Below are 23,355 nucleotides of genomic sequence, written 5' to 3'. Positions count from 1 at the left end.
TTAGTAAAACTATATTTTAAAAATTATAAGAATATATTATTAAATAAATTTTAAAAATAAACACTTAAAACAATGCACATTACCTGAAAACTAGTATAATTAAAATGACACGTGTCAATTCTTAATTAACTTATGATTAGATTCATAATGGTCTCAGAATTATAATTTAAGTTTTTTATTTAACAAAAAAAATTATATACCTAACATAAAATAAAAAATAGTTTAATTAGTTTTTTATTGCTTTCAAAAAGTTTGATTTAAAATCTAAGTGTTTAATATTATTGTTAAAAAGTGCTCTTGAAAAATGGATATAATATTGTAAAGTAGAAAAATACATTTAAATAATGTTCGAATTCATTAATATTATAATATTTTAATAAAAATATAAAAAACAACTTATTTTAACTCATTATTAATATTTTAATATATGAAATATAAATTTTAAATATTTATAAGGAATTAATATTAATTAATTTTAAATTTTAATTTGAATATGTAATTTATATTTGAATATATAAATTTATATATTTGAAATAAAATTTAATAAAAAATTATATATTTAATATAAATCTTACATAATATAAATAATGATTAAAAATGTAGCTTCCAAAGTGTTTTCCGAAAAGCAAAAACTTTTGAGTTTAAAAGCACGTTTAGCCCAAAAATTATGTGTTTAAAAATAAATTTGATCCTAAAAAACACTTTTGCCCAAAAATAGTTTTGAAAAGCTAAACCCTAAACCTATCCACCTATCCATCAATAGGAAGGGTTTATAAAATGATATATTAATGGAAGGTATTTTTAATGGATCCCCATCATCGCCTACTTCCTCGGATTTTTTTCCATTAAAGAAAAAGAAAAAAACAAAAATATGTTCCGCTGCCATATCTGATATCTCCCTCAAATTCAAATCCCCATCAATTCCAGAAGACCAAGCTTTGACAAAAGCCTTTGCAGTTATAAGTCTAGGGTTTTCCTGTTTTCTTTTATTCTTTTTTTTCTTTTTTAAATGGCCTTTTCTCCCTCGTTCAGACCTAACATGCCCCTCGTTCTATCTCCTTTCCTTGACCGAACCGGACCCCCTAATCCTCTTTTAAATCGACCTCAATTTCCTGGTTTTTCTGCTCGCGGGCAGTTCCTTCGTGGTTCCCTATCCGTGGCCAAGTTTGGGTTCAAACCCGGACTCTTGCCCGACCCGGAGGCTTCCGAAGGTGTTCTCAGAGAGCTGTTCACTAGAGCTGAAAGCCTTCTTTATACGATTGCTGATGCTTCTGTTTCGTCTTCCGACACCATTGCTACAACCACTAGTGCTACTAGTAAACAAAATAATGATTGGCTTTCTGGAATTGCCAATTCCATGGAAACTGTTTTGAAGGTAATTTAAGAAAACGGTTATTCTTTCTTTTGTTTTTCGTTTTGAAGTTCTGGGGTAATGAATTAGTGTTTATTTGTATTGATTTCAACCAGGTCTTGAAAGATGGGTTATCGGCTTTGCATGTTCCTTACGCTTATGGTTTTGCAATTATACTTCTGACTGTGCTTGTTAAGGCTGCTACTTTTCCTTTGACTAGGAAGCAGGTTTGTTGTTTCAGATAAATAAAACCAAACGAAATAAAGAAACAAGTTACGAAAAGAAAGAATGTTAACTCTCCGGTTGATATTTTTTTATTACTAATTTTTTGGGTTTTTCTTTTTGAATTTTAAGTTAGTTTTATTCATAGTGAAAAAAAAAAAAACTGACTTGAGTTCTGTCAAGTTATTCTCAATTTCCAATTTTGCTTACAGGTAGAGTCTGCAATGGCCATGCGATCATTACAGCCTCAAATAAAGGCTATTCAGCAGCGGTATGCTGGAGATCAGGTGAAAGTTTGCTTTTAGTTTAAGCGGGGATGTTTTGAAACAGGGCATAGTTCTAGTTGCTAGTTATGATAAATGAAATGGATGCTCAGTATTGCTCGTTGCTTTAGCTTTAAAAGAAGAAAGGAAGAAAAAGAGTGTGTAAATTGAATGTTTAGAGCTTTGGGTTTGTATGATGTAGAGTTTATTTCAGGTAGGCTTGAGCCATTTTGATCTTTGGGCTACTTTTCTTTTATACTTGCAGGAGAGAATTCAGCTTGAAACTGCTCGACTATATAAACTGGCAGGGATAAACCCATTAGCAGGTAATTTAAATGCATCTTATTCATATCGCATTGCTTTTCTGTAACCTGTTAGATTCCAAATAATCCACCCTTTGTTTTAAATTCCTAAAGATTTTGAATTCCACATGCATTCTTTTATGTATTTAGCCTTTTCATCAGTTGTATCTTTTGTGTTTCCATTATGTTTTATCTCTATTCTAGGGTTTTAACAAAGTTTTGGACTTGTTTGTTTGTCAGAAGGTCAAATCTTGGAATAGGGAATGAAATAGTAGTTAATGGAATGTTATTATATCCTGTTTTAATGCCCTTTCGACCTTTACTGATGAGGCATGTCAAAAGCACATGTGAAAGAGAGGCACGGCGTCGCACTTCTTGTTGCATTTGTTTACTTTGTAAAAATTTGTCTTAGTTATTTTCTGCATCATGACACCTTTAATAATTTGTAATTTGTATGTAATTCCTTAGTTATCTTTTCATTTTTCTCTTTCTGCAGGTTGCCTTCCCACACTTGCGACAATTCCGGTTTGGATTGGGCTTTATAGAGCCCTGTCAAATGTGGCGGATGAGGTAACATGCTATCCATGTTGGTTTACTCATTTTAAACTTCTGTTGTCTTTAGCTATCTCTCATGTCTAACCTTATGTTTACATTTAAGGGTCTCCTCACAGAAGGCTTCTTTTGGATACCCTCCTTGGCCGGTCCAACCACAATTGCTGCTCGACAGAATGGCAGTGGCATCTCTTGGCTTTTCCCTTTTGTAGTAAGTACTCATTATCGCAGTTAATTTTCTACTAAAACTCTGTTAATTTAATGTTCGATGTCTCTTGTCTGACTATGAAATTCTTTGAAAGCTCTGGTATTTTTTCTGATTCATGATCTTGCGGTTGTTTTCTTAGGATGGACACCCACCTCTTGGATGGTCAGATACATTTGCATATCTTGTGTTGCCCATTTTGCTGGTTATCTCACAGTACGTTTCTGTCCAAATCATGCAATCTGCACAGGTCAGTGATTCCATCATTAAGTAGCCAACCTTGTATGTCAGTTTTTTGTGCAATGACGTAACTTACTATTAAGATTCAAATTCAAGATAATTTATTTTCTTAAAAACAATTTGTTAATATTGTGAAAGCTATTTTTAATGTCCCTTCATGTTTCCATATGGCATACCTCAAAGATGTTGATTAGAGTGCGAGAGATATTCTGATGTTTTGTAATAATGATGTTGCTTGAGTTATTGTCTTGTATTGTTTGGGGAATTTGTCAAGTATTGTTTCTTTTATAAATACTGCTAATTGTTTAATACTTATTTTCATTTAGCTTTTAGAAGGCTTAGGAAGCTTTCAGCTTTATGCTGTATAAACTACTTAAATTGAGAGTGGAACTGATTTACCATAACCTAACTTTTTCTCGAACTTTTCTTTAGAGCAATGATCCAAACATGAAGAACTCTCAAGCGCTGACAAAGTTCCTACCTTTAATGATTGGTTATTTTGCTCTTTCAGTTCCTTCTGGTCTAAGTTTATATTGGTGAGCAGATGCAAAGCCTTTCCTTTGTCTAAAGTATAAAAGATACACCACTTATGTCGCATTGCTTTTTGTATCTTTCCTTATCAAAGCCTCTCCTATTTTTGTTAATATTAATAATGCATTTGCAGGTTCACAAATAACATATTAAGCACAGCACAACAAGTGTGGCTTCAAAAGTTAGGGGGAGTAAAGAATCCGGCAAAGCAACTTAATGATGATATCATCAATGAAGAGCAAGCTCGCCTTCAGAAGTCTCTCTCTGAATTGAATGCTACCAGAAAAGAGGCCAAACTAGAAGAAAAGTTGACACCCGAGGGGCTGCGCCCTGGAGAACGGTACCTGTAACTTTTTGAACTGTGGAAATTTCTTCTTGTTCTTGCTGTTGCTTGTAGATCTGATCTTTTGTATCTTCCAGATTTAAGCAGCTAAAGGAGCAAGAGGCGAGAAGAAAACAGCAACAAGAAGAAGAAAGGAGGAAAGCTCAAGAGGCAGCAGCTAAAGCTGATCAATTAACCAATGAGAGAAATGAGACAGTCTTTGATAAGGAAAATGGTTCTGGAACTGGCTTAAGCACTAAAAAGAATGAGAAACATCAATCTGTGATAGGCCAGGGTTCCTCCAATGTAGGAGGTGTGAATGGGGACCTCACGAGTCCAGAGTTGAAGGAAAATCAAAAGGTTTCTTCATTTAGCAATAACAATGAATACTTGGAACATGCAGAGAAGGTATAACTGTCAGTTGGCTCACAAAAAACTCTTGAATCTTGTTTGTTCCCTCGCATAGAAAGAAAATCACTGAGAGTTATTTGCTGCTTAATTGCAAGTGATCATAAATGATTGTTTCATGTTATAGAGAAATTTAAATCAAGTTATTCAGGAAAAGAAAAGTGCAGCTAGGGTCTGCTAGAGGGCAATATAATGTTTAGGCCTTCCCTTGCATGTGTCTTGTAGTCTGCAATCCATGCATGTTCAATCAACTTGAATCATAATTTTGCATTGTTTCTTATTCATCTTCCAATAACGCCTATTTTATCCAGATCAGATCTCACAACAGCATATCATATTCTCCTCTCGTAGTTTTTATTCTTTTCATTTCATTGTTTTGTAGTCGGTATGAACTACGTTATCCTTTCATCCTCCCTCCCTTCCATCATTTGATCGATTGTAGGATTTACGTTTACATGTGTCCTTTAGTATAAATCTTAAGTGCTGTATGTGAGAAAAGGCTTTTTATTTTCTTACATTTGTTGTTAACCCCTTCTAATTATTTTGAAATCTACTGTATTTTAGGAAGCAGTTGAAGTATACACAAGTGCAGCCACTTCAAACAACAAATCTTCTGAAGAAGACATGCAGGGAAACACAAGGGAGTGACCCAAAAAGCAGAGAAAAATGGTAACTATAAAGTTGGTATCTCGAGTCAGCTAAGAGTGAGATGCTCTGTTGATTTGCCTGTTAAATTGGATAAAGGGTGGCTGATTGAAACTCTTGCTGTTTCCATCCATACAGCTCATCAACCATGGCTACTACATTAGAAATCAAGTATCTCTGGGCTTTAATGGCGTTTCTTTAGATGGAAGGTATGTTGCCTTTTGCTGATATGATATCTGGTTCATTTCACACACAACGCATTTGCAGAAACAACTAAACAAGCAAAGATACAAGAAAATGTAAGATTTTGATGTTTGACATGATATAATACTTGTTATAAGTTGTAACTTGGAAGAGCTCAAACGTTACATTACTGGTTCGATAAAATGATTATTATCGTACAAGTTCAAAATTACGAGTAAATGTTCTGATTTATGCTATGTTCTGCACACTCATGCTTGAATTACTCTCCCAATAAAGTTGTCCCATTTTTACTTTTTGTTATCAAAATTTTCAACTGACTTATTATTTAAAATATATTAGTGATATTTTTTTTTGATTAATTAAAATATTTAAAACAACTGAGGTAGAAGACTAAAAATAGTCAACTGAGGCAGTTGTATTATAAAATCTATTCCACCAAAGAAAATTGCTTGGCAAAGGTTTATGTAGCTATGGCGATGGAGGGCGGAGGCGATAATTGTTTCATCCATCTTTACATGTTGAAAACATCCACGTCTATGGAGGTTGCTTATATCCAGAATTTTCTTAGCTGTTCTTACTATTTTTTTAATTAAATATTATAAAATTATGTCTAATTTATTTAAGAATATAATTTTTAGTAAACGTATAAGATAAATATCTATCAAATATATATAATATATTCACATATTTAGTTTTTTTTTATAATTAAGGTAGTTTATAATGTATAAAAGATTTTTCTTATAATATTTTATGTATTTTTATAAAATACATAGAATATTATAAGAAGTAAAATAGTAATTCTAAAAATCGGGGCAAAGTAATAACGGGGCGGAGAGATTTTTTGCTTTGTTTGACCCAAATTTTTTGCATGGAACTGGTGGGTTTGGAAGTGTTTACAAGTGAACCTTAAAAGATGATCCCCAAATTTATTAATATAATTTTCAAAACATTTTTATTATGTATATATTTTCAATTTATTATTTTGAAAATATTTACGTATTTTTATATAGTTTTTTATTTTGTTTTTTTAGAATTAGAATCAAATTGAAAATATTTGTAAATTTTAAGGATTAGTTTTTTTTAAACTATGACATTGATATAATATGTAAAAATTAAGGGCTAAAACTGTTACTATATTAATTTTCTTAACTGCCGCATCAACTTACCATTTGTGCTTTTAACAGGAGTAGACCTGATCATGGGTCGGGCTGCTCGGACACGGCTCGACGGTCTACTCAGAAAGTGGGAAGATTTGGGAAAAAATATAGATTCAAAAAATGGGTTTGGGCAAAAAACGAAGCTCGTTTTCTAAATTGGTTAACCTCGGGTAAGCTTTTTTTTTTTGCTTGAGCTCGACCCGTATTTACGAAAAAAAAAGAAAAAGGAATTGTTGTTGTGTTTTGTCTATTGTTTTCACTGTTTTGCTCCGGTGTTTTGTTGTTTTGTTGTTATTTCGCTATTATATTGTCACTATTTTGTTGTTATTTTGGTATTATACAATTATTGTTTTATTGTTAATTTTTCTATTATTTTAGAGGCATTGGCTTGATAAGTTACACCTATTTTAGTGTTATTTAAGTATAAATATTTTTTTAAAATTTATTTTTAATTTGTTGGGAAACATTTATTTTAATTTTTTTAGTGTATTTGATGTATTATATTTTTTAAATTTATTTTTATATAAAACTATTATTAGAAAAAATTAATACGGGTGGGTCGAGTCGGGCTAGGGTTTTAGGAATTTTATCTGGGCCGGGCTTGCCCAAAATTTTAGGTCTATTTTTTCAGGCCAAGTTGAGCTCGAGCCTAGAAAACGAATTTAAAGATTTGTTGAGGTTTGGCCCAACTCGGCCCATGATCACTTCTAAACAAGAGTGATCAAAATAACTGAACTATGCAATATTGGTGTTTAAATTGTAAACTTTTTATTTTGGGTGCTTAAAATGAAAATTTTATATAGTCAAGTTATTATCTATGTAGTGTACTCAATTCATGAAGGTGACCAAATGTTGTTTCAAAAAGGTCATAATACAAAGTGTCGTAGAAAAAAAGTTGAAACACCTTAAAAATCTTGATACCATTAATAATAATGTTTAAATAATAATAAAATTTATGAGAAGTTAAGAGTGATTAATAAATTAATACTAGTATAACTAAAGTAGATAAAAAAAAAAGCAAGTATGAATAGTGAAATTTTAGTAAAGATTAAATTGAAATTTTATGAAAGTTTGAGGAATAAAAGTGAAATTAACCATATGAAGAAAAGGTGTGACCGAATAAATATTTTTTTATGAAAGTGACAAGAAGATATACTGATATTGGGAATTGAAAAATCAAGGTATGAACTAAATTGAATAAAAAGAAATTTTAAAGATCAAAGTATAATTTAACAAATTTATGAAAAAGGGACATATTTTGCAATTTTACCATGATTAGGTATTACCAAAGGACATAATGCTATGTTTTTACACATAAGTATGCTGGGTGTCCATGCATGATGAAAAGGAGTAGTGATTAGAATGAAATTTGTTGAATTTTGATTGATTGATAAAATAAATGGATGAAATTAAAAAAAGAAAAAAAGAAAAAGAAAAATGTAGATTATACTAATGGGGAAGGCTCAACCACAGCAAGTGAATGAAAACTACATTTTTTGCTTATTTTATATAATTAAAAAAAAGAATGATCAAATTTCCCTTATGTTTAAATTTTAAATTAGTTAGAATGCATTTTTATCTTTTTACCATTAAAGATTATTTTTAATATTTAATTAAAATAAAAGAGATACTTTGATGGATTAAATATTAAATCATAAACATTAGTTTAATTAATTAAATGATAAAAAAACAAATAAAATAGATAAAAGTAAAAGAAATATCTACAAGATAGAAGAAAAATCATTCTCATCTCAACGTGGGGTACATAGAAGGGAGAGAAAATGAAGAAGAATTTTTTTTATTTTATTCAATTTAATCCTTTTTTATTCAAGAATATTTTTTAGTTTAAAAATATTTGAAATTTTATGAAAATAAAGAAAGATTTCAAATCCAAAGATAATCCAGAAGCTTGAAAATGGATGTTGGAAGTGGAAAAGAACATGGTTATTTGAAGAAATTAATGGATAAATTAAAGTAAGTTGTTTAAATGATGATGATGATGATGATGACCACGACGTAACAACTCAAGTATATAATTTGATGTATATTTATAAAGTATTAAATATGTGGATTTAATTTGTATGTTATTATTTATGGAAATATTTTGTCAAAAGTATAGAAAGAATGATGGATGATTTTATGATTGATTTTATGTTAGTAATTCAAAATAAGCATGGTTGGTAAATTTATTAAGTATATGAGAAATTAAAGTTATGAAGTTATATTGATGAATGTTTATATTATTCATGTGTTAGAATGATGGAAAAAATATTATTGTATGAAAAAAAAATATGATGATTATTTGGAATAAGGAAAATTTGAACTTAAAAAAATAGATATAATAAGTGATAAATCTAAATTGAATATTTAGTAAATTAAGCAAATGATGATTTGAATTTTGATTAATTATATTAGATAGATTAGAAACGACTGACATATGTATAGAATTAAAATTTTAATGAATAAAGTGTTCAATTTTGACAAAAATAGAAATAGGGACAAAATTGTAAAGATTTCAAAATTTGAGTTTGAGGACTGAACTATAAAATAAGAAAATCTAATTTTTAGGAACTAAATTGTAAAATTGTGTAAATTTGAGATTTTAGGGACTAAATCATAAAAATATAAATTTAAATTATAGGGACTACTTTGTAAAAAAATTGTAAAATCTTAAGTATAGGGACTGTTTTGTAAATTTTGAAACATTTAAGTATAAATATGGACAAAATAATTATATACTTGATTCCATGAAATATTTGATAACTAAATATGCATGAAATTAAATGATAGAAATTTGAAATTGGTAAGTTAGAATGATTATGATTTGTGATATTTGTTTGATTTGTGTATATGAAATTGTGATAAATTAGTAACCATAGTTTAAACTGAGTCTTAAGGCTATGAAATAAGCTTGAATGGTGGATACATGTATAAGTTTTGATGTTAAAGACGGTATTGAATTTCAAAGGTTGAAATTGACTTCAATAATAGTAAATTAGATGCTTGAATGTTATAAAAAATTTTGAAAATTTTTAATGTGACATTCCTTCCCCGAATCTCTTATTGGATTGAGTAAGAGGTGTTAAAAAAGTCATAACCTTTTGGTGGCTAAGTGCACTATATTGGAATCACCATTCATTTGCAAAACCTTAGTTTGCACTATATTGAAATTTCCCTCATTTGCAAAATCTTAGTACTGTATTGGATTCACCAACAAGGTGAGTTATTAAAATCTTAACTTTTTGGTGGTTAAGTGCATTGGATTGAAATCACCATTCATTTGCAAAATCTTAGTATTGTATTGGAATCACCATGGTAACTGTATTGGTTGCAAAATCTTAGTATAGTGCTGGAATCACCATGGTAATTGTATTGGAATCACTATTCATTTGCATTTGCATTTACAAAAGCTTCGTATTGTATTGGAATCACCATGTTACTACTATATTGGTTACTATAAAATATTGTATTGATTGCTACAAAATTTTAATATTGTATTGGTTGCAAAATCTTTACAAAATCCTAGAATTGCATTAGAATCATTATGGTATTGCATTGGTTACTACATTGCTGCAAAATTTTAATACTTAGCACTATATTGAAATCGCACTATATTGAAATCACCGTTCATTTGCAAAATTTGTAATCTAATGAAATCATTATTCATTTGAAAATTTTAAGTACTGTATTAATTTAAATCACCACCATGGCAAATTACCACAAAATCTTATTTTCAAAGGTTAGGAATTTCCAAATAAACAAAAATATTATTATTTTTCTCTTTCATTTAATAATATATAAATAGCTTTAAATTATAAGCCCTATAATGATTCGATTTCTAATTGTGTTAAAAAATGAGGTTTCCAAATCCCATTTCTGTAAATCAAGTCTGTAAATATTAGGCTCAATTTGTTTGCCAGTAAAATATTTTCCGAAAAATGATTTCTGAAAAATGATTTACTTTTTTGGTGTTTGGATGAATCTGTGTAAAATATTTTCTGTTGTTTGGCAGATTTCCTGAAAATATTTCATAAAAACTGTTTTAAATTAAACAAATATATATTTAAGAATATATATATTAATCCATTAATTGAATAGTAGAAAGATTTGTTTTTGATCTAATCCACTATAAATGGATTATAACTTCTAAAAAAAACATTTAAAAAAAACCTCAAATTAAACCACTTTCCCTCACTACAGCTATAATTATTTTAGATAATTCTAAGCAAAAGCTCAATTTTAAGCTTCCATTTAAAAATCCCTCAACTACAAAGCATGATATGGCTGTGAAAAACCACTATTAGCTGCATTAACATTTAACATTTGAATGATGTTAGTCCATCTAAACAACTATGAAATTTGACGTATATACATTCCCTTCATTGCTGCCTATATTTAAGAAATTAGAATGATGTTACAACAAAGATCAGCGACTAACTGATCCATTACTTGATACAAAATCAGGTTTCTCATTTTGTCTCATAACAAAATGGTCAACCACCGTGACTGTATTCATTGAATCCTGCTGCCTTGCTGCTGCACTCTATTTGCTAGGGTATGTCTCCTATGGCTCAACTGTTGTGGCTGCTTCTACTCCATATCCCAATCAGAATCCAACATCCATTCCCTTGGAACCTGCATCTCAAAGGGATTAATGTATACATTCAAACCATGAAGAAAAGGATCGTTGCTAGTGAATCACTCTAGGTTTCTTACCTTATCGACTGCAAGAGTGAAAACTTCAAGATCACCATCACGATTGATGTGGAATCGTGTGAATGACTTGTAATTAGAAATTCTGAGAGAAGAGAATGCCTCGTCAAAGTGTAGATGAAACCAGTTAATGCAGATATACAAGTAGCTTCCGAACACCAAAGAAATCATAGGAGTCGAGAAAACTCAGAAGTAAAGGAAGACTGAAGCATAATATATGACAGCACCCCTTCGGGACAGCGCCTGTATTCCATTCTTGCAAATATTGCTTCGGGTGACAGCCATAACCTGGTAATGTTTATGCAATTCATCAATAGAGTTCAACTGGGACATGGTATCTGTATTTCTTAGAGGAGACGTTTCTTACCTCTGGAACATCAAATGCGGACATGAGATACTTGATACATGCTGGAGAGAGGCCAAATGTCCATTGCTCCATACGAGAACGAAAACCACTAGGATCTGGAAAATGCTCACTTTCGACTGAACGGTACCACTGATACAAATAGTGATAACCTAAACATAGTAATAAGTTATCATTTCCACTAAAAGGACCACATCAAGGCAGTCATCCCCAGAGTAATTTTTAGATGTATTATTTTTTTATGGGATATTGGATTTGCTTTTACTAGGAAACATAAGCTAATACATAAAGATTCAAAATATAGATACCACAGGAAAGTAAAAATCTAAAATTGGGCTGCATTTTATTGAAATTTTGAACCTTGCTCAAAAACATTAAAGATGACAAGAAAAAAATAGTCTAAGTATCCACTTTTTATGGAGTTTTGAACAAATTCAATTTGCTTTATGCATATTATAATGTAAAACATTAAACATGAGGTGGTCACAGCAACAATATTAATGACAGCTTTGTAGAGAAGACAATTACAATTTCACCTGAAGTTGCTAGTAGTTTATGCCGTATGCAAGTCTCCAGACCTAGTTCCATGAGCAGCATAAGCTAAAGAACTCTGTTTATAATTTGATATAAAACATTCATTTCAAAACTTAAAAGCTTACTGTGAACTGTAATCAATCGTCTAAGAACATTAAGAACATCATAAATAAGTCTAAGAACATTAAGAACATCATAAATAAGAACCTTAGGATTTAAAGGGTCAGCTGATCCTGAATAAAAAATTACTCCTTTTATCATCTCTTTCAACCCCTCTCTTCTCTGAAAATGCTCAATCACTGAACCGTATCTGCCAAATAATGCCAGAATTTACTTTTCCATGTGTAAAATTCCAAAATCAAAGACCTTTAGTCATACCAGAAAAAAAAAAAGGGGGAGACATCAAAGTAAGAAAGGTCATAAACTGCTACAAGAGTTAAACTACCTAAACTGCTACATTAAAGACCAATAAGAAGAATTTTCAATTTATAACAGTCATGACTCATGAGATTATCAACAAGATCGAAATATCAATCACAGCATTAACAATTATTTATAATTATCCAGAGTCAAACTCAAAGAAAATAAGTAGCGATGAGGATATCGCACTTTATTGACAAGTGATCCAGTTGCTTCTTGTCAACTACACAGAGTACCTTTCTAATTCTACTAAAAGAAAATAGAGCATTGCCTTGTAAAGAAAGCAACGACAGATAACTTCATATTCTGGAATTATTCTAAGCTATATAGAAAATTGATTTAAGCTACTAGTCATTAATAATTACGTCCAAGAATCATAACACAATAAAAAACATGATAATCAATTCAATAAATAACATGATACAATAAACAAAGCAATCAAAAACAGCCGATTAAAAAAAACCCAAATCAGAAAATTAGCAGGGAATAAAAAAGAAAAAAAACCCACATCAGAAAATAATAAGAAGAACCAACAAATAGAATATCAAAATATCAATTCAATGAATTAATAAAGAAAACCCATATTAGAAAATGAAGAAAAACTGAAAGATAATATTGAAAATCAAGTCATCTACAAGGATCCATTCAAAGAACCCAGTCCAAAAAGACTTACCAGAAGGGAAAAAGAAGCTCAAAGACGCCATTTAGACAACACTGAGAAGACTATGAGAAGAACAAAAGCATAGACACAAAGAGAGAATAATGGATGAATAAAGATAATAATTGGAGAAAAATGGGAGATATGGGACGGACTAAGGAAAAAGAGGAGAAATAATAAGAAGATGAAGAATGGAAGAAGGAGAAGGAGAAGGAGTTTTACCTGGACGAAGAAGGAGATGGAAAATGTCTTACAGAAAAAAAATCGATACCCGTCTCTTGGAAAATTTTCATGCTTCCAAACACTGTAAAATCAGGAAAATATTTTTCGGAAAATATTTTCCTGGCTTCCAAACGGAGAAAGGGATATTTATGAAGTTAGCGAATAGATGAATTGAAATTCAGTTAGGTAATTTAACTGAAATTTTGGTTAATTAAAGCTTAGACACTAAATTGTAAAAGTTTATGGCTATAGACTTTTAATTAGGAAAAGACTTAAAAACTTAATTAGTAATTATCCCAAGGACTAAAAGAGTTAATAGACCAAATTATAATTATGAGATAGTGGAGATTGATGATGTTTTCCACTAAGATTAGTTAAGAATAAAATAAATATGGTTAAAGCCAACTAACTTAATTAATTAAGATTTAAACTATGTTAATTAAGGTATATATATTAAACAAAGTGGAAAGAAAGATAAAGATTTTATCATCTTCATCAACCGTCCAAACCAAAGAAAAAAAAAAGAAAAGGAGAAAGCTTGAGGTTTTCATACATTCGACCATTCAATTTTATGTAAGTCCTTGGTAATTGTTTTTTTCATTTTTATGAAAATTGAATCATGAGAGTTTCATTTAGCTACTCATATACCAATTTGTAAAATCGTTAAAGTTTGTTAAAGTTTTCATTGTTGAGAATTGAATGAATTAGGTGTGAAATTGTTAGAAATTAAGCTTATATTATGAAAAAGACTAAATTGTAAAGCTTAATTATAAGTTTCGTATATTAGGGACCAAATTGAATAAAATGAAATTTTTTTATAAAATTTAAATAGAATAGAAAGTAAAAGGTCCCTAATAAATATATGTGAAATCGAATTTTAGTCTGAAACTTAAGATTGAAAGTTATGCTTGTCTCGGGTTTAGGGACTAAATTGAATAAATTTAAAAATATATTTATCTTTTTAATTGAATGTAAATTGGATGAAAAATTGAAAATGTGTATGTTTTGTGATTGTATGTAGCTAAAGACGATACCGAGTCATCGAGAGAGAAAGGAAAGGCGAGAGTCAATGATGAGTGACACAAGCTTTTGATTTGTATTTCTATGATTCAAGATCAATTTAATTATTGTATATTCATGTTATTTTTCATTTTATGGCATTGAGGTGAGTCGAGAATGTTCATTTGAATTGAATTGCTAAGATTGAAATTGAAATTGAATACAATAAAAAAATAGTATGATTGATCAATACATGATCATTGGTATAAAATTGTGTTGAAACGTGTTATGATGAGTTGAAATGATGAAATATCGATGAATTGAAAATGATGAATCATGAATTGGAATATATAACTAAATTGGAAACCGGTTACCTTATTAGTTGTTTGGACTAGACTAGATATAATTGGCATGCCATAGAGTCAGGTTATTGATTGGAAACTATCGTTTTCGGACAACCTGGGGTGGTAACCTGTACATATAAATTCATTGTTTTCGGGCAGTTTAGGGTGACAAAATAATCAAATTGTGAAAATCATTGTTGTCGAGCAACTAAGGTTTTAAAAACATGATGCGACTATATAATATATGAAATGAAATGAGCTGAAAACGAGCCTTGGGGACCGATTGAGAAATAATGAGTCAATAGGCTCAGAAATGGTTGAATAAATATATGTGCCTATACATGATAATATGAATTGATTAAGTTATTATGAAATGAATGAGAAATGGTAAGCTTGGGTACACATTAGTGAATTGGAATGTAAAGATCATATGCATGTTAATGGTAATGAAAGTATTTGGCATGAAACTATATGAGACTTGATTATAAATTTCACTAGGTTTGATTGTGTGCAATGGTTTTAAACTTGTTTTGTATTGGCTTGAATCATGGAAATACCATTGAGTTTATTGCTCAACTACTGTTTGTTTTCTCTATGCACAAGTTTAGGTAAATCCCAAGATTTTGAGAAGTAAATCCAACATCTAGTCGGAGATCCTCGACTTAGCAATGTTTGTAAAGTTCTCTTTTGCTTATTATATGACATGCACCTAAGGTTTAAGCCGATTTTGCATCATAAATGGTCGGTTTTGGAATTTGGTTTATTAGTGTTCACTTGAAGTACCATTTTGGCATATTTTGGTTTGAATATACTTGGTATGTTTTTGAATGTGTTGTAATTAAACGTTTAAGTGTTATTTCAGGTGATTCCAACATGTACTAAATTGGATCCTAGGAAACAGTCTGTCATGTCGAGATGACGTCCTCTCAATGTTGCAACGAGATTATACAGAGAGTTATGTTGTAATGACATACTCTCAATGTCGTGACGAATCAAGTCAGCATATTGCATCGCGGAGAGGAACCACCAAAGTTGCGAGAACAACTCGGTACATTAAAATCTTTACAATTTAGTTCTATTTCGCTCTCAGGTTAGCAAAAGGGCTTTCGTAAGTTCGTGTAAGACCCAAAAATGATTATATATCATATTATGCACATGTTAGTTTTACTTAAATATTTAATGGAGTGAAATTGAATATATATGATTGTAGTTGCTCCGGCAACAAATGTAACATCTTGTGGCTTGGACCCAATGATCGGGTCAAGTAGCGGGGTTTTACATGCCCTCTCTTATGAATATCTTCAAATGAAGATACTCTAAAGAGTTTATGAAAATAATGAAGAAATTAATTGACACTTATTTATGGGGTAAGTGTGAACTATGAGACTGTTTTCTAGTTAATGTGCGATTAAAATTAACTTTTTAATTTCTTAAAATGAATAAAGTATGTATCATTTTATTTTATTAATTTATTTGTAAATTAAAAGATTCTCATAAATGACATAATATTTTTTTTATTAAATAAAAAAATATAATAGTGATGTTTATCAAAAAAAAAATTAGACTAAAAAAAATTAATTAAATAATTTTTTGCACGATAAGTATTATTTTTTAACTAGTCACATCATTTTAAAACAATATCAATTAATTTAACATATGAATAATCGATGTGGTAGAAAAGTTAGGCTGCCCACTTCAACTGTGAACTTGAGACCTTGTAATATAATAATAATATATACTAATTTTTTTTATTTGACGATGTACAGATTAAATTTTATATATCAATTAAAATATATTATAATTTTGTAAAAGATTAATTTTATGATTGATATTATAATTAAGTTTGAATTATTTTATTGAAAGAAAAATTCTGAAAGAAAAAAAGTATTAGTAATAAAAAAGAAAATAAGGGTTTTCTCTAAATAATTCTTTTATCAAATCTTATAAATACATAAAATTTATAATGATGGTGAAAATATTTAAAATTTATTAAAATAATATATTGTATTGAAAGTTTGGATGAACGTTTAAAAAACAGTTCATCACTACTTTGAATTTAAAAGGAATAGTTTGAGATTTTTTAAAATTGTAAAAATAATCTAACTTTAAAATTATAAGTAAAATTATGAAAACTTATAAAAATATATTTAAAAACAAAATTTTAACTTAAAAATAATTGACTAATATTATAAAGGAAAAGCAAGTTAAAAAGATTTATTCAATTCAAGCTTAGTAGTGATGGTGGGGTACTAAAAGTTTTACTCTTGATATAGTAAAAGTTTGATCAGAAATGGATGGCTCCAAATATTTTATTAAAAATATATATAGATAAATAAAAATTACAAAAAAAGAAAAAACTTAATTGCCATTCTTATTCAGAATAAATTTTTTTAGAGTAATTTATCTCTTTGAAGTAATATATGAATGTAAAAAAAATATGATTATAATGAAAACCAAAATGCAATATATTCCATATTAAAAATATAAACTAAAAGAAAAAGATTCAGTAAACAATAGCAATTTTAACTTTAGTTAAAAATGTTATTTAGAAAATTTTTTTAATTACTAAAATCGATAAAAAAAATTCAAATACTCATCTCTCATTTGCTATGTATGGTTAAGATTTAAGATGGTAGTGACCGGAGCCAGGTGGTATCATTTATGGCGTCTGGATCCATGTCTGGAATTGTCGGACACAGTAGCTATAACATTATGCGTCTTGTAAATTGGTTTAGGTCGAACTCGAAAGGTAAGTTAGTAGCATGGAGCGACAATTCTTTTCTTTTCTTTTTTTTCTTTTTACAATAGCAATTTTATTCGGTTTATTAAAATTACAAATCAAATTACTGCTTTTATATTTAATGTATTAATTAACTTTTAAAATACCCAAAAAATTATTTTTAAGGAAACCAAGTTCTTACCCCCAAGCTTGCAACTGTGAAGAAGGAGAACCAACAGACAGAGCAAAACTACAGTAAGTCGTTAAAAAGGAGACAATTTTTACGTACAATGACGACACATTTCATTGATTCAATTGAACATTCAATATGTAAATTACTTAATTCCACCCTTTTTTATTGCTAATATTAGCCCACCACTATTACCCTTGGAATGTCTAGCTAGCAACGGGACCCCTTCTTGCAAACGAGTGCACCGGCTCCTGCCGTGAGCGAGTTCACCAGTGAGGATGGTCTGGCACCCAGGCTCGACGCCTTGGCGTAACTAGACGAGGTTCCTTTGCCTGATGCAGTGAAGAATGCTCCATTCAGCATCAGATCCCCTTCTGACCTCCAATTCCATTCCTTCCATTTACTTTGCGGCGCATCCTCGTGTTTTGTCACCTGTAATTCATTTGTAGCATGCACGTATAAACTTTGGGTTAAACCCTACTTAATTATCATTTTCTATTCTCTATCAGCCATTTGTCCCAAGTCTAACCTCTTTGCTGTTCACATTATCTGGTGCAACAAATCTATTGCCCTGGCTGTTGATTGTAGGATCAGCACTACCACCAATTGCATACATTTCCCAGTGCGTGTAATCATTGTTCACCACATGAAAGTACCCATGCCTGCATCTGTATACAAGTTGAAATTTGAAACCCAATTTATTATCCAAAGCCAAAAAGTAATTTACTAGATTAAGGCTAATATTAATTCGACTCTATCTTACCTAGGCATTCTTTGCACAAGCCGTTCTCCAAAGTGGTTGAAGGCAATGGTGACTTGCATGTTCTTGTCCTGCTTGTAAGAATCGCTATGGCCCAGGAGCATGACCTTATTATGATGGGTCATATAATTGTTAGAAATGGTGATGGCTGTGGATCCTTGGATGGCATCGACCAGCCCATCGGTGCAATTTGACAACGAGCAGTGGTCCACCCAAACATGGCTGCCTCCAAATATCGACACCGCATCACCGTCCGATATAGTTCTCCAACCATAATGGCTAGGAGAGTCCCTCACATAAGCATTCCCTCCTCTCTTGCAATCATGTATGCTAATCCCATGAATTATAATATTGCTCACGTACTGTATAGTAATGCATGGTCCGCCGGCAATGTGAACGTTGGCGCCTCGGCCGTCGATGGTCTTAAAGGAGTTCATCAGCAATTCTTGCTTCAATTTAATCACCATGTCATGAGCAAAAACGATCCATAAAGGTTGGACCTGGATAGCAGCATGCCTAAGAGTCCCAGGTTTGGGGTTTATAGGGTCACGGTCACTGGGGTCCGTCACAACGTATATTTTTCCATGTTTGCCGCCGATGGCATGTTTACCGAACCCAATGGCACAATCAGCTAGCCTCTGACGATTCTTTTCCCATTGAGGGTCGCACCGCCAGCAGTCATCAATGGGGTTGCCGGTTCCACAGGACAGAAATCCCAGGTTCCTCCTAGCTATGGTACCATTCATGATGCTCCTGCATATATCAAACATTACGTATATGTTAAGGAGAAAATATGAGACACATTTTTTTATTAAAAGGTAATTATAAATTTGGGAATTTGCATCCCTAATCTCTTCAATATACGCACTCATTGACTTGTTGGACTATATGCTCGGGGTGTTGAAGTGGGGAGGAGAAAATGGAGGTGGGAGCCTGCAGGAGAGGCAACATGATGAGGAGGATGAGGGAGAATGGAATTGGCATTTTTAGGTCTTTTCTCTGCTGAAGTAGGTGCGTGGGTAAATTAAGAGAAAAAAAAAAGGAGGAAAGATGTGGAAAATTTTGAGAAATCGAGCGAAAGACGAGGGTTATTATAAGTGAAAATATTGCAGCATGGATATAAACAAATAGTTAATATAAACCTATTCCGTAAAGGTAAGTAATCATTGGTGTACGCTACTGTTGACTACTTTATCTTTTTTTGACACAACTACTTTATCTTAATTATTAGCTAACCGGAATCTTTTAAGCGTTTACTACTATTCAACTTCTTATATTTTGGTATCACTACAACTTAATAAAATTTAAGATTAAATTCATATAAATGTCATCTTAGTGAAACTGTTGAAACCAAAACATTCCATAAACTTATTTATTAAAAATAATATTAATCATTTTAGTTTCGCGAATTTTTTTATAAAATTTAATTCGAAAAATATTTGATATATTATTAAATTTTTCATAATTAAAATTGAGTTGATGACAAGTGTAAATAAAATATAGTAAAAGGGTTAATATTTGATACAATAGAAGTGTACTTTTTTTTATTCTAGTCTTAAAAAATTGTCATATATATATTTTTGAATATTTTATTAGACTCCTATATATATTTATCCACCCCTAATTTTATTCGTAATTTTTTACAGTAAAAAAAATTAAAAAATAAGATACAAAACAAATTTATAACTTATGAATTGTTTAAAAAAATGTACTGTTAATATATCAAATATTGACATTTTAAAAATATTTTATTATCTATATTTATAATAAAGGTTAAAAACACACAAAATCTCAAAAATATTAATTTTCGTTGCTAACCTTCATAATTATTTATTATTTCTTTTGAAAAAGTAAACCAAAAACCAAAACAAATCTTTCCATGCACTACCGACACTGCTCTCTAAATTGAGGTTATTGTCGTTCATATTTTCTAACATCAAAAGATGAAAAGTGAAGGACAATTTGTTTCACCATCAAGGTAACTTTAGTCTTTTATGTCCATCAAAAATCCATTTTTCTTGCAATCATCATTAAGGGCCGTGGAATCAGGTTTAATCGTCCATCATCATTATTCACTACTTATTACTCTAATTTCAAATCGCACGAAATGTTTAAATTATTTCAACTGTGGTTTCTAGCATATTATACTCCTCACATTGCCTCCACACTTGTTAATTTATGTGCACGTAGCATTGATAATCAACTTGGTAATGACACACAGAAGCTTTTTTATTTTGTCATATCATAAACATAAATTAAAAAAATATTTTTTTAAAAAATATATAAATTAAAAAAAAGTAATATAAACACATTCTAAATGTTTTTTTAATAAATTTATATATTTTTTATTTTTAATAAAATATCATCTTTTAAGTTATTATTATTTTGAAACATATATAAAATATAAAATATAAATTTATGAAAAAAATATACAATTAAAATATATAAAAATCCTATAATATTTTGCAAAATATATAAATATATAAATTTTAATAAAAATTTAAAAATTCCTGGAAAAAAATGTAAACATATAAAATAACTAAAAGCATGTCAATGATGAATCTAGACAAATGGTTGTCCAGATGCATCTAAATCTAGACAACCTATGTCTACGTTCATTCTTGATGAAAAACCTTTTTTTATTAATTTATATATTTTAAAATTTTATATATTTTTTAATTTCAAAAAAAAATAATATAAATAATATGATATTTTATAAAAAAAATTTAAAATATATAAACTTGCTAAAAAATACATCTGGAATGAATTTAGGCAAATAGGTGTCCAAATTTAGATGTATTTAAACAATAATTTATTTGGGTTATTCATGATATGAAAAAAATGATACTTTTTATTCATTTATATATTTTAAAATTTTTATTTTATTTTATTTTATTTTTTATGTTTTCCACATGCATATTGAGAGTGTCACGCTTCAAAATATAAGGGATTAATAGTAATAAATAAATAAGAAGTTAAGATTTAATAACAAATAGGTGATAGTCCAATGGTTAAGAACTAATGGTTAAAAGCTTGCTTCCTCCCTTGTGAACTCAATTTCTGGCTCGCTTCCTCCCATTTCATCTCCTTTTCTTTTTAACAAATATAGAGTAAAAGCCACATCCAAAATATATACAATCAGAAGTTAAGATTTAATAACAAATAGGTGATAGTCCAATGGTTAAGAACTAGCCATTTCCTTCCATTTATATTTTGTAATTACTTAATGATTAAAGCGTTAGTACTCCTTGAAGCCAAGGTTCAAACCTCCTCTTCCTTTCCCCTTTCATTTTAATTTTAAGTTCAGCAAAACTTGGGAAAATTACACATGACGTCCTTATGGTATGTAAACCCTAAAAATTTAACCAATTATTTCGTAATTAGAATTCATATCTTGCCCCTTTTCAAAATTCCGATAGAATTAGAATTCTACCATTTTTTTTCTCTTTTTTTCCTAACTATATTTTCATATTGCCTCTTCTCAAATCCTAATAGAATTTGCTCTCCATATTTCTATTTATTCTCTATTTATTTTATTCTTCTTTACATCATATTTTCATCCTGATTGTGATAATTACTTTGTTTTCCCAAATCAAATCATACTACAGTCGATTGTTCTTTTTATCGATTTTTATAATTGCTGTCAATAACATCCCTACCTTTGCCAAGAATCAGTAAGTACATCTCGTTTCCGATGTTTAGATTCTGAATTTTCATAATATTGCTATTTGACACTAATCTTACATTCGATTAATCAATCATTTACGGCTCTTGCCAAATCTTTTGTTAATCTTGTCAAATCTTGAAATCAACTGATAATTTATGTGTGAATGTCGTATGAATGACCAAATTTAGGTGAAACAGATTAGAATCAGACGTGAGAAATTTCAATCACTTCTAATGAAAGGTGTGTGTTCTTTCCCAAGTGAATCGGGGTAAACTCTGTGTAGGTTTAGGGTTACACGGTCTCCCACATAAGCATGTGGACCAAACGACCATGTGCCTCTGCAAACTCTAGGCTAGTTTGTGAACCACATGGCCTTCTACACGGTTGTGTCCCTCTTATAGGGTAATTTTAACAATTTCCACACGACCACAGTCTGTTATATGGCCTGGCCATACGGCTGTGTGACCTCTATTTTACAATTCTTCCTAGAATTTTATGAATTGTTTATTTAGTCCATGAATAGTCCCTAAACTATTTTTAGTATTTTATTTCATTTAATGGAGTCTCTGATAATATAAATAATATTGGAACCCATGATCTGATTGGTTTAATTATTATTGTTGTAACACCCCTAACCCGTATCCGACGTCGGAATAGGGTTATGAAGCATTACCGGATAACACACCTCATTCGTATACATTTATACATTCATAATCAAAGTCCATACAAATCATGCACAATGTCCCTTAAAAGCTTTATAAGACCTTAAAACATGCTTAGAAATGGTTCGGGACTAAACCGATAACATTTGCAAACTTTAGGAAACATAGAAAATTTTCTTTGATTTAAGGGTCACACGCCCGTGTGCTTCACACGGCCGCAAAATACGCCTGTGACGCAAGCCGTATAAAAATAGGGCATACATACTGACTTGTACCACACGGCCAGAGACATGCCCGTGTGCCATGGCCATGGAAAAACTAGGGAGGTTACTGACTTCGGTCACACGGCTGGCCACACGCCCATGTGCCAGCCCGTGTGTCTCACACGGCCACTAGACATGCCCGTGTGTCTAGGCCATGTCAAAACTATATGGTATACTGCCTTAATTCGAAAGGATACCCCAGGGGACACATGGCCGTGTAACATGACCGTGTGTCACACATGGCTGAGACGCATGCCTGTGTCTCTGCCCGTGTGGAAAAAAATAGGCCATTTGTAAAGCCAATTTGCCACCCCTTTCTCATGCACACCTAGCCATCAACATGTTATCATTTCAATACATATATAGGCAGCCAAACATACCAATTCACACACATTTCATGCCATTTCATAGTCAGCAATTTCACTACTCAAATTCACA

At 30.5% G+C, this 23,355-nt stretch overlaps 3 protein-coding genes across 16 annotated transcripts; 1 reads left to right on the top strand and 2 right to left on the bottom strand.

The window, feature by feature from the left end:
* The first annotated feature begins 724 nt into the window (after window positions 1-724).
* Window positions 725-5,456, top strand: LOC107928698 (ALBINO3-like protein 1, chloroplastic). 2 transcript variants are annotated; one of them, XM_016859953.2, is made up of 12 exons: window positions 725-1,375; window positions 1,468-1,578; window positions 1,786-1,860; window positions 2,102-2,162; window positions 2,635-2,708; window positions 2,797-2,901; window positions 3,038-3,145; window positions 3,568-3,671; window positions 3,800-4,006; window positions 4,087-4,396; window positions 4,961-5,076; window positions 5,180-5,456. In XM_016859953.2, exons 1-11 carry the CDS (start codon window positions 1,010-1,012, stop codon window positions 5,042-5,044), a joined length of 1,605 nt encoding a protein of 534 aa, XP_016715442.1. In that variant the 5' UTR covers window positions 725-1,009; the 3' UTR covers window positions 5,045-5,076; window positions 5,180-5,456. The 2 variants fall into 2 exon arrangements, with proteins under 2 accessions (XP_016715442.1, XP_016715443.1); XM_016859954.2 differs by having other exon boundaries at window positions 757-1,375; window positions 4,961-5,065.
* A 5,168-nt stretch (window positions 5,457-10,624) lies between these two features.
* Window positions 10,625-13,517, bottom strand: LOC107928657 (uncharacterized). Of its 13 annotated transcripts, none has more exons than XR_001692658.2 (7): window positions 13,314-13,500; window positions 13,107-13,156; window positions 12,221-12,323; window positions 12,016-12,089; window positions 11,483-11,631; window positions 11,119-11,403; window positions 10,625-11,037 (listed from the first exon to the last, which is right to left on the bottom strand). XR_001692658.2 is itself a non-coding variant. In XM_016859914.2 (5 exons), the coding sequence occupies exons 1-4, from the start codon at window positions 13,382-13,384 to the stop codon at window positions 11,283-11,285; spliced, it is 444 nt and encodes a 147-aa protein (XP_016715403.1). In that variant the 5' UTR covers window positions 13,385-13,480; the 3' UTR covers window positions 10,625-11,037; window positions 11,119-11,282. The 13 variants fall into 13 exon arrangements, 1 of the variants encoding a protein (XP_016715403.1); XR_001692662.2 differs by having other exon boundaries at window positions 12,008-12,057; XR_001692661.2 differs by having other exon boundaries at window positions 12,016-12,057.
* Window positions 13,518-17,598: 4,081 nt separating this feature from the next.
* Window positions 17,599-19,384, bottom strand: LOC121210975 (probable pectate lyase 5). The gene is made up of 4 exons (XM_041083054.1): window positions 19,194-19,384; window positions 18,329-19,078; window positions 18,095-18,233; window positions 17,599-17,997 (listed from the first exon to the last, which is right to left on the bottom strand). The coding sequence occupies exons 1-4, from the start codon at window positions 19,307-19,309 to the stop codon at window positions 17,776-17,778; spliced, it is 1,227 nt and encodes a 408-aa protein (XP_040938988.1). The 5' UTR covers window positions 19,310-19,384; the 3' UTR covers window positions 17,599-17,775.
* Between the last annotated feature and the right edge of the window lie 3,971 nt (window positions 19,385-23,355).

The sequence above is a fragment of the Gossypium hirsutum genome, chromosome A12 (genome assembly GCF_007990345.1).
Source record: "Gossypium hirsutum isolate 1008001.06 chromosome A12, Gossypium_hirsutum_v2.1, whole genome shotgun sequence".
NCBI classification, from domain to species: Eukaryota; Viridiplantae; Streptophyta; class Magnoliopsida; order Malvales; family Malvaceae; genus Gossypium; species Gossypium hirsutum.
Note: the sequence above shows the minus strand (reverse complement) of the source record. Positions and strands in the feature narration are given on the sequence as shown.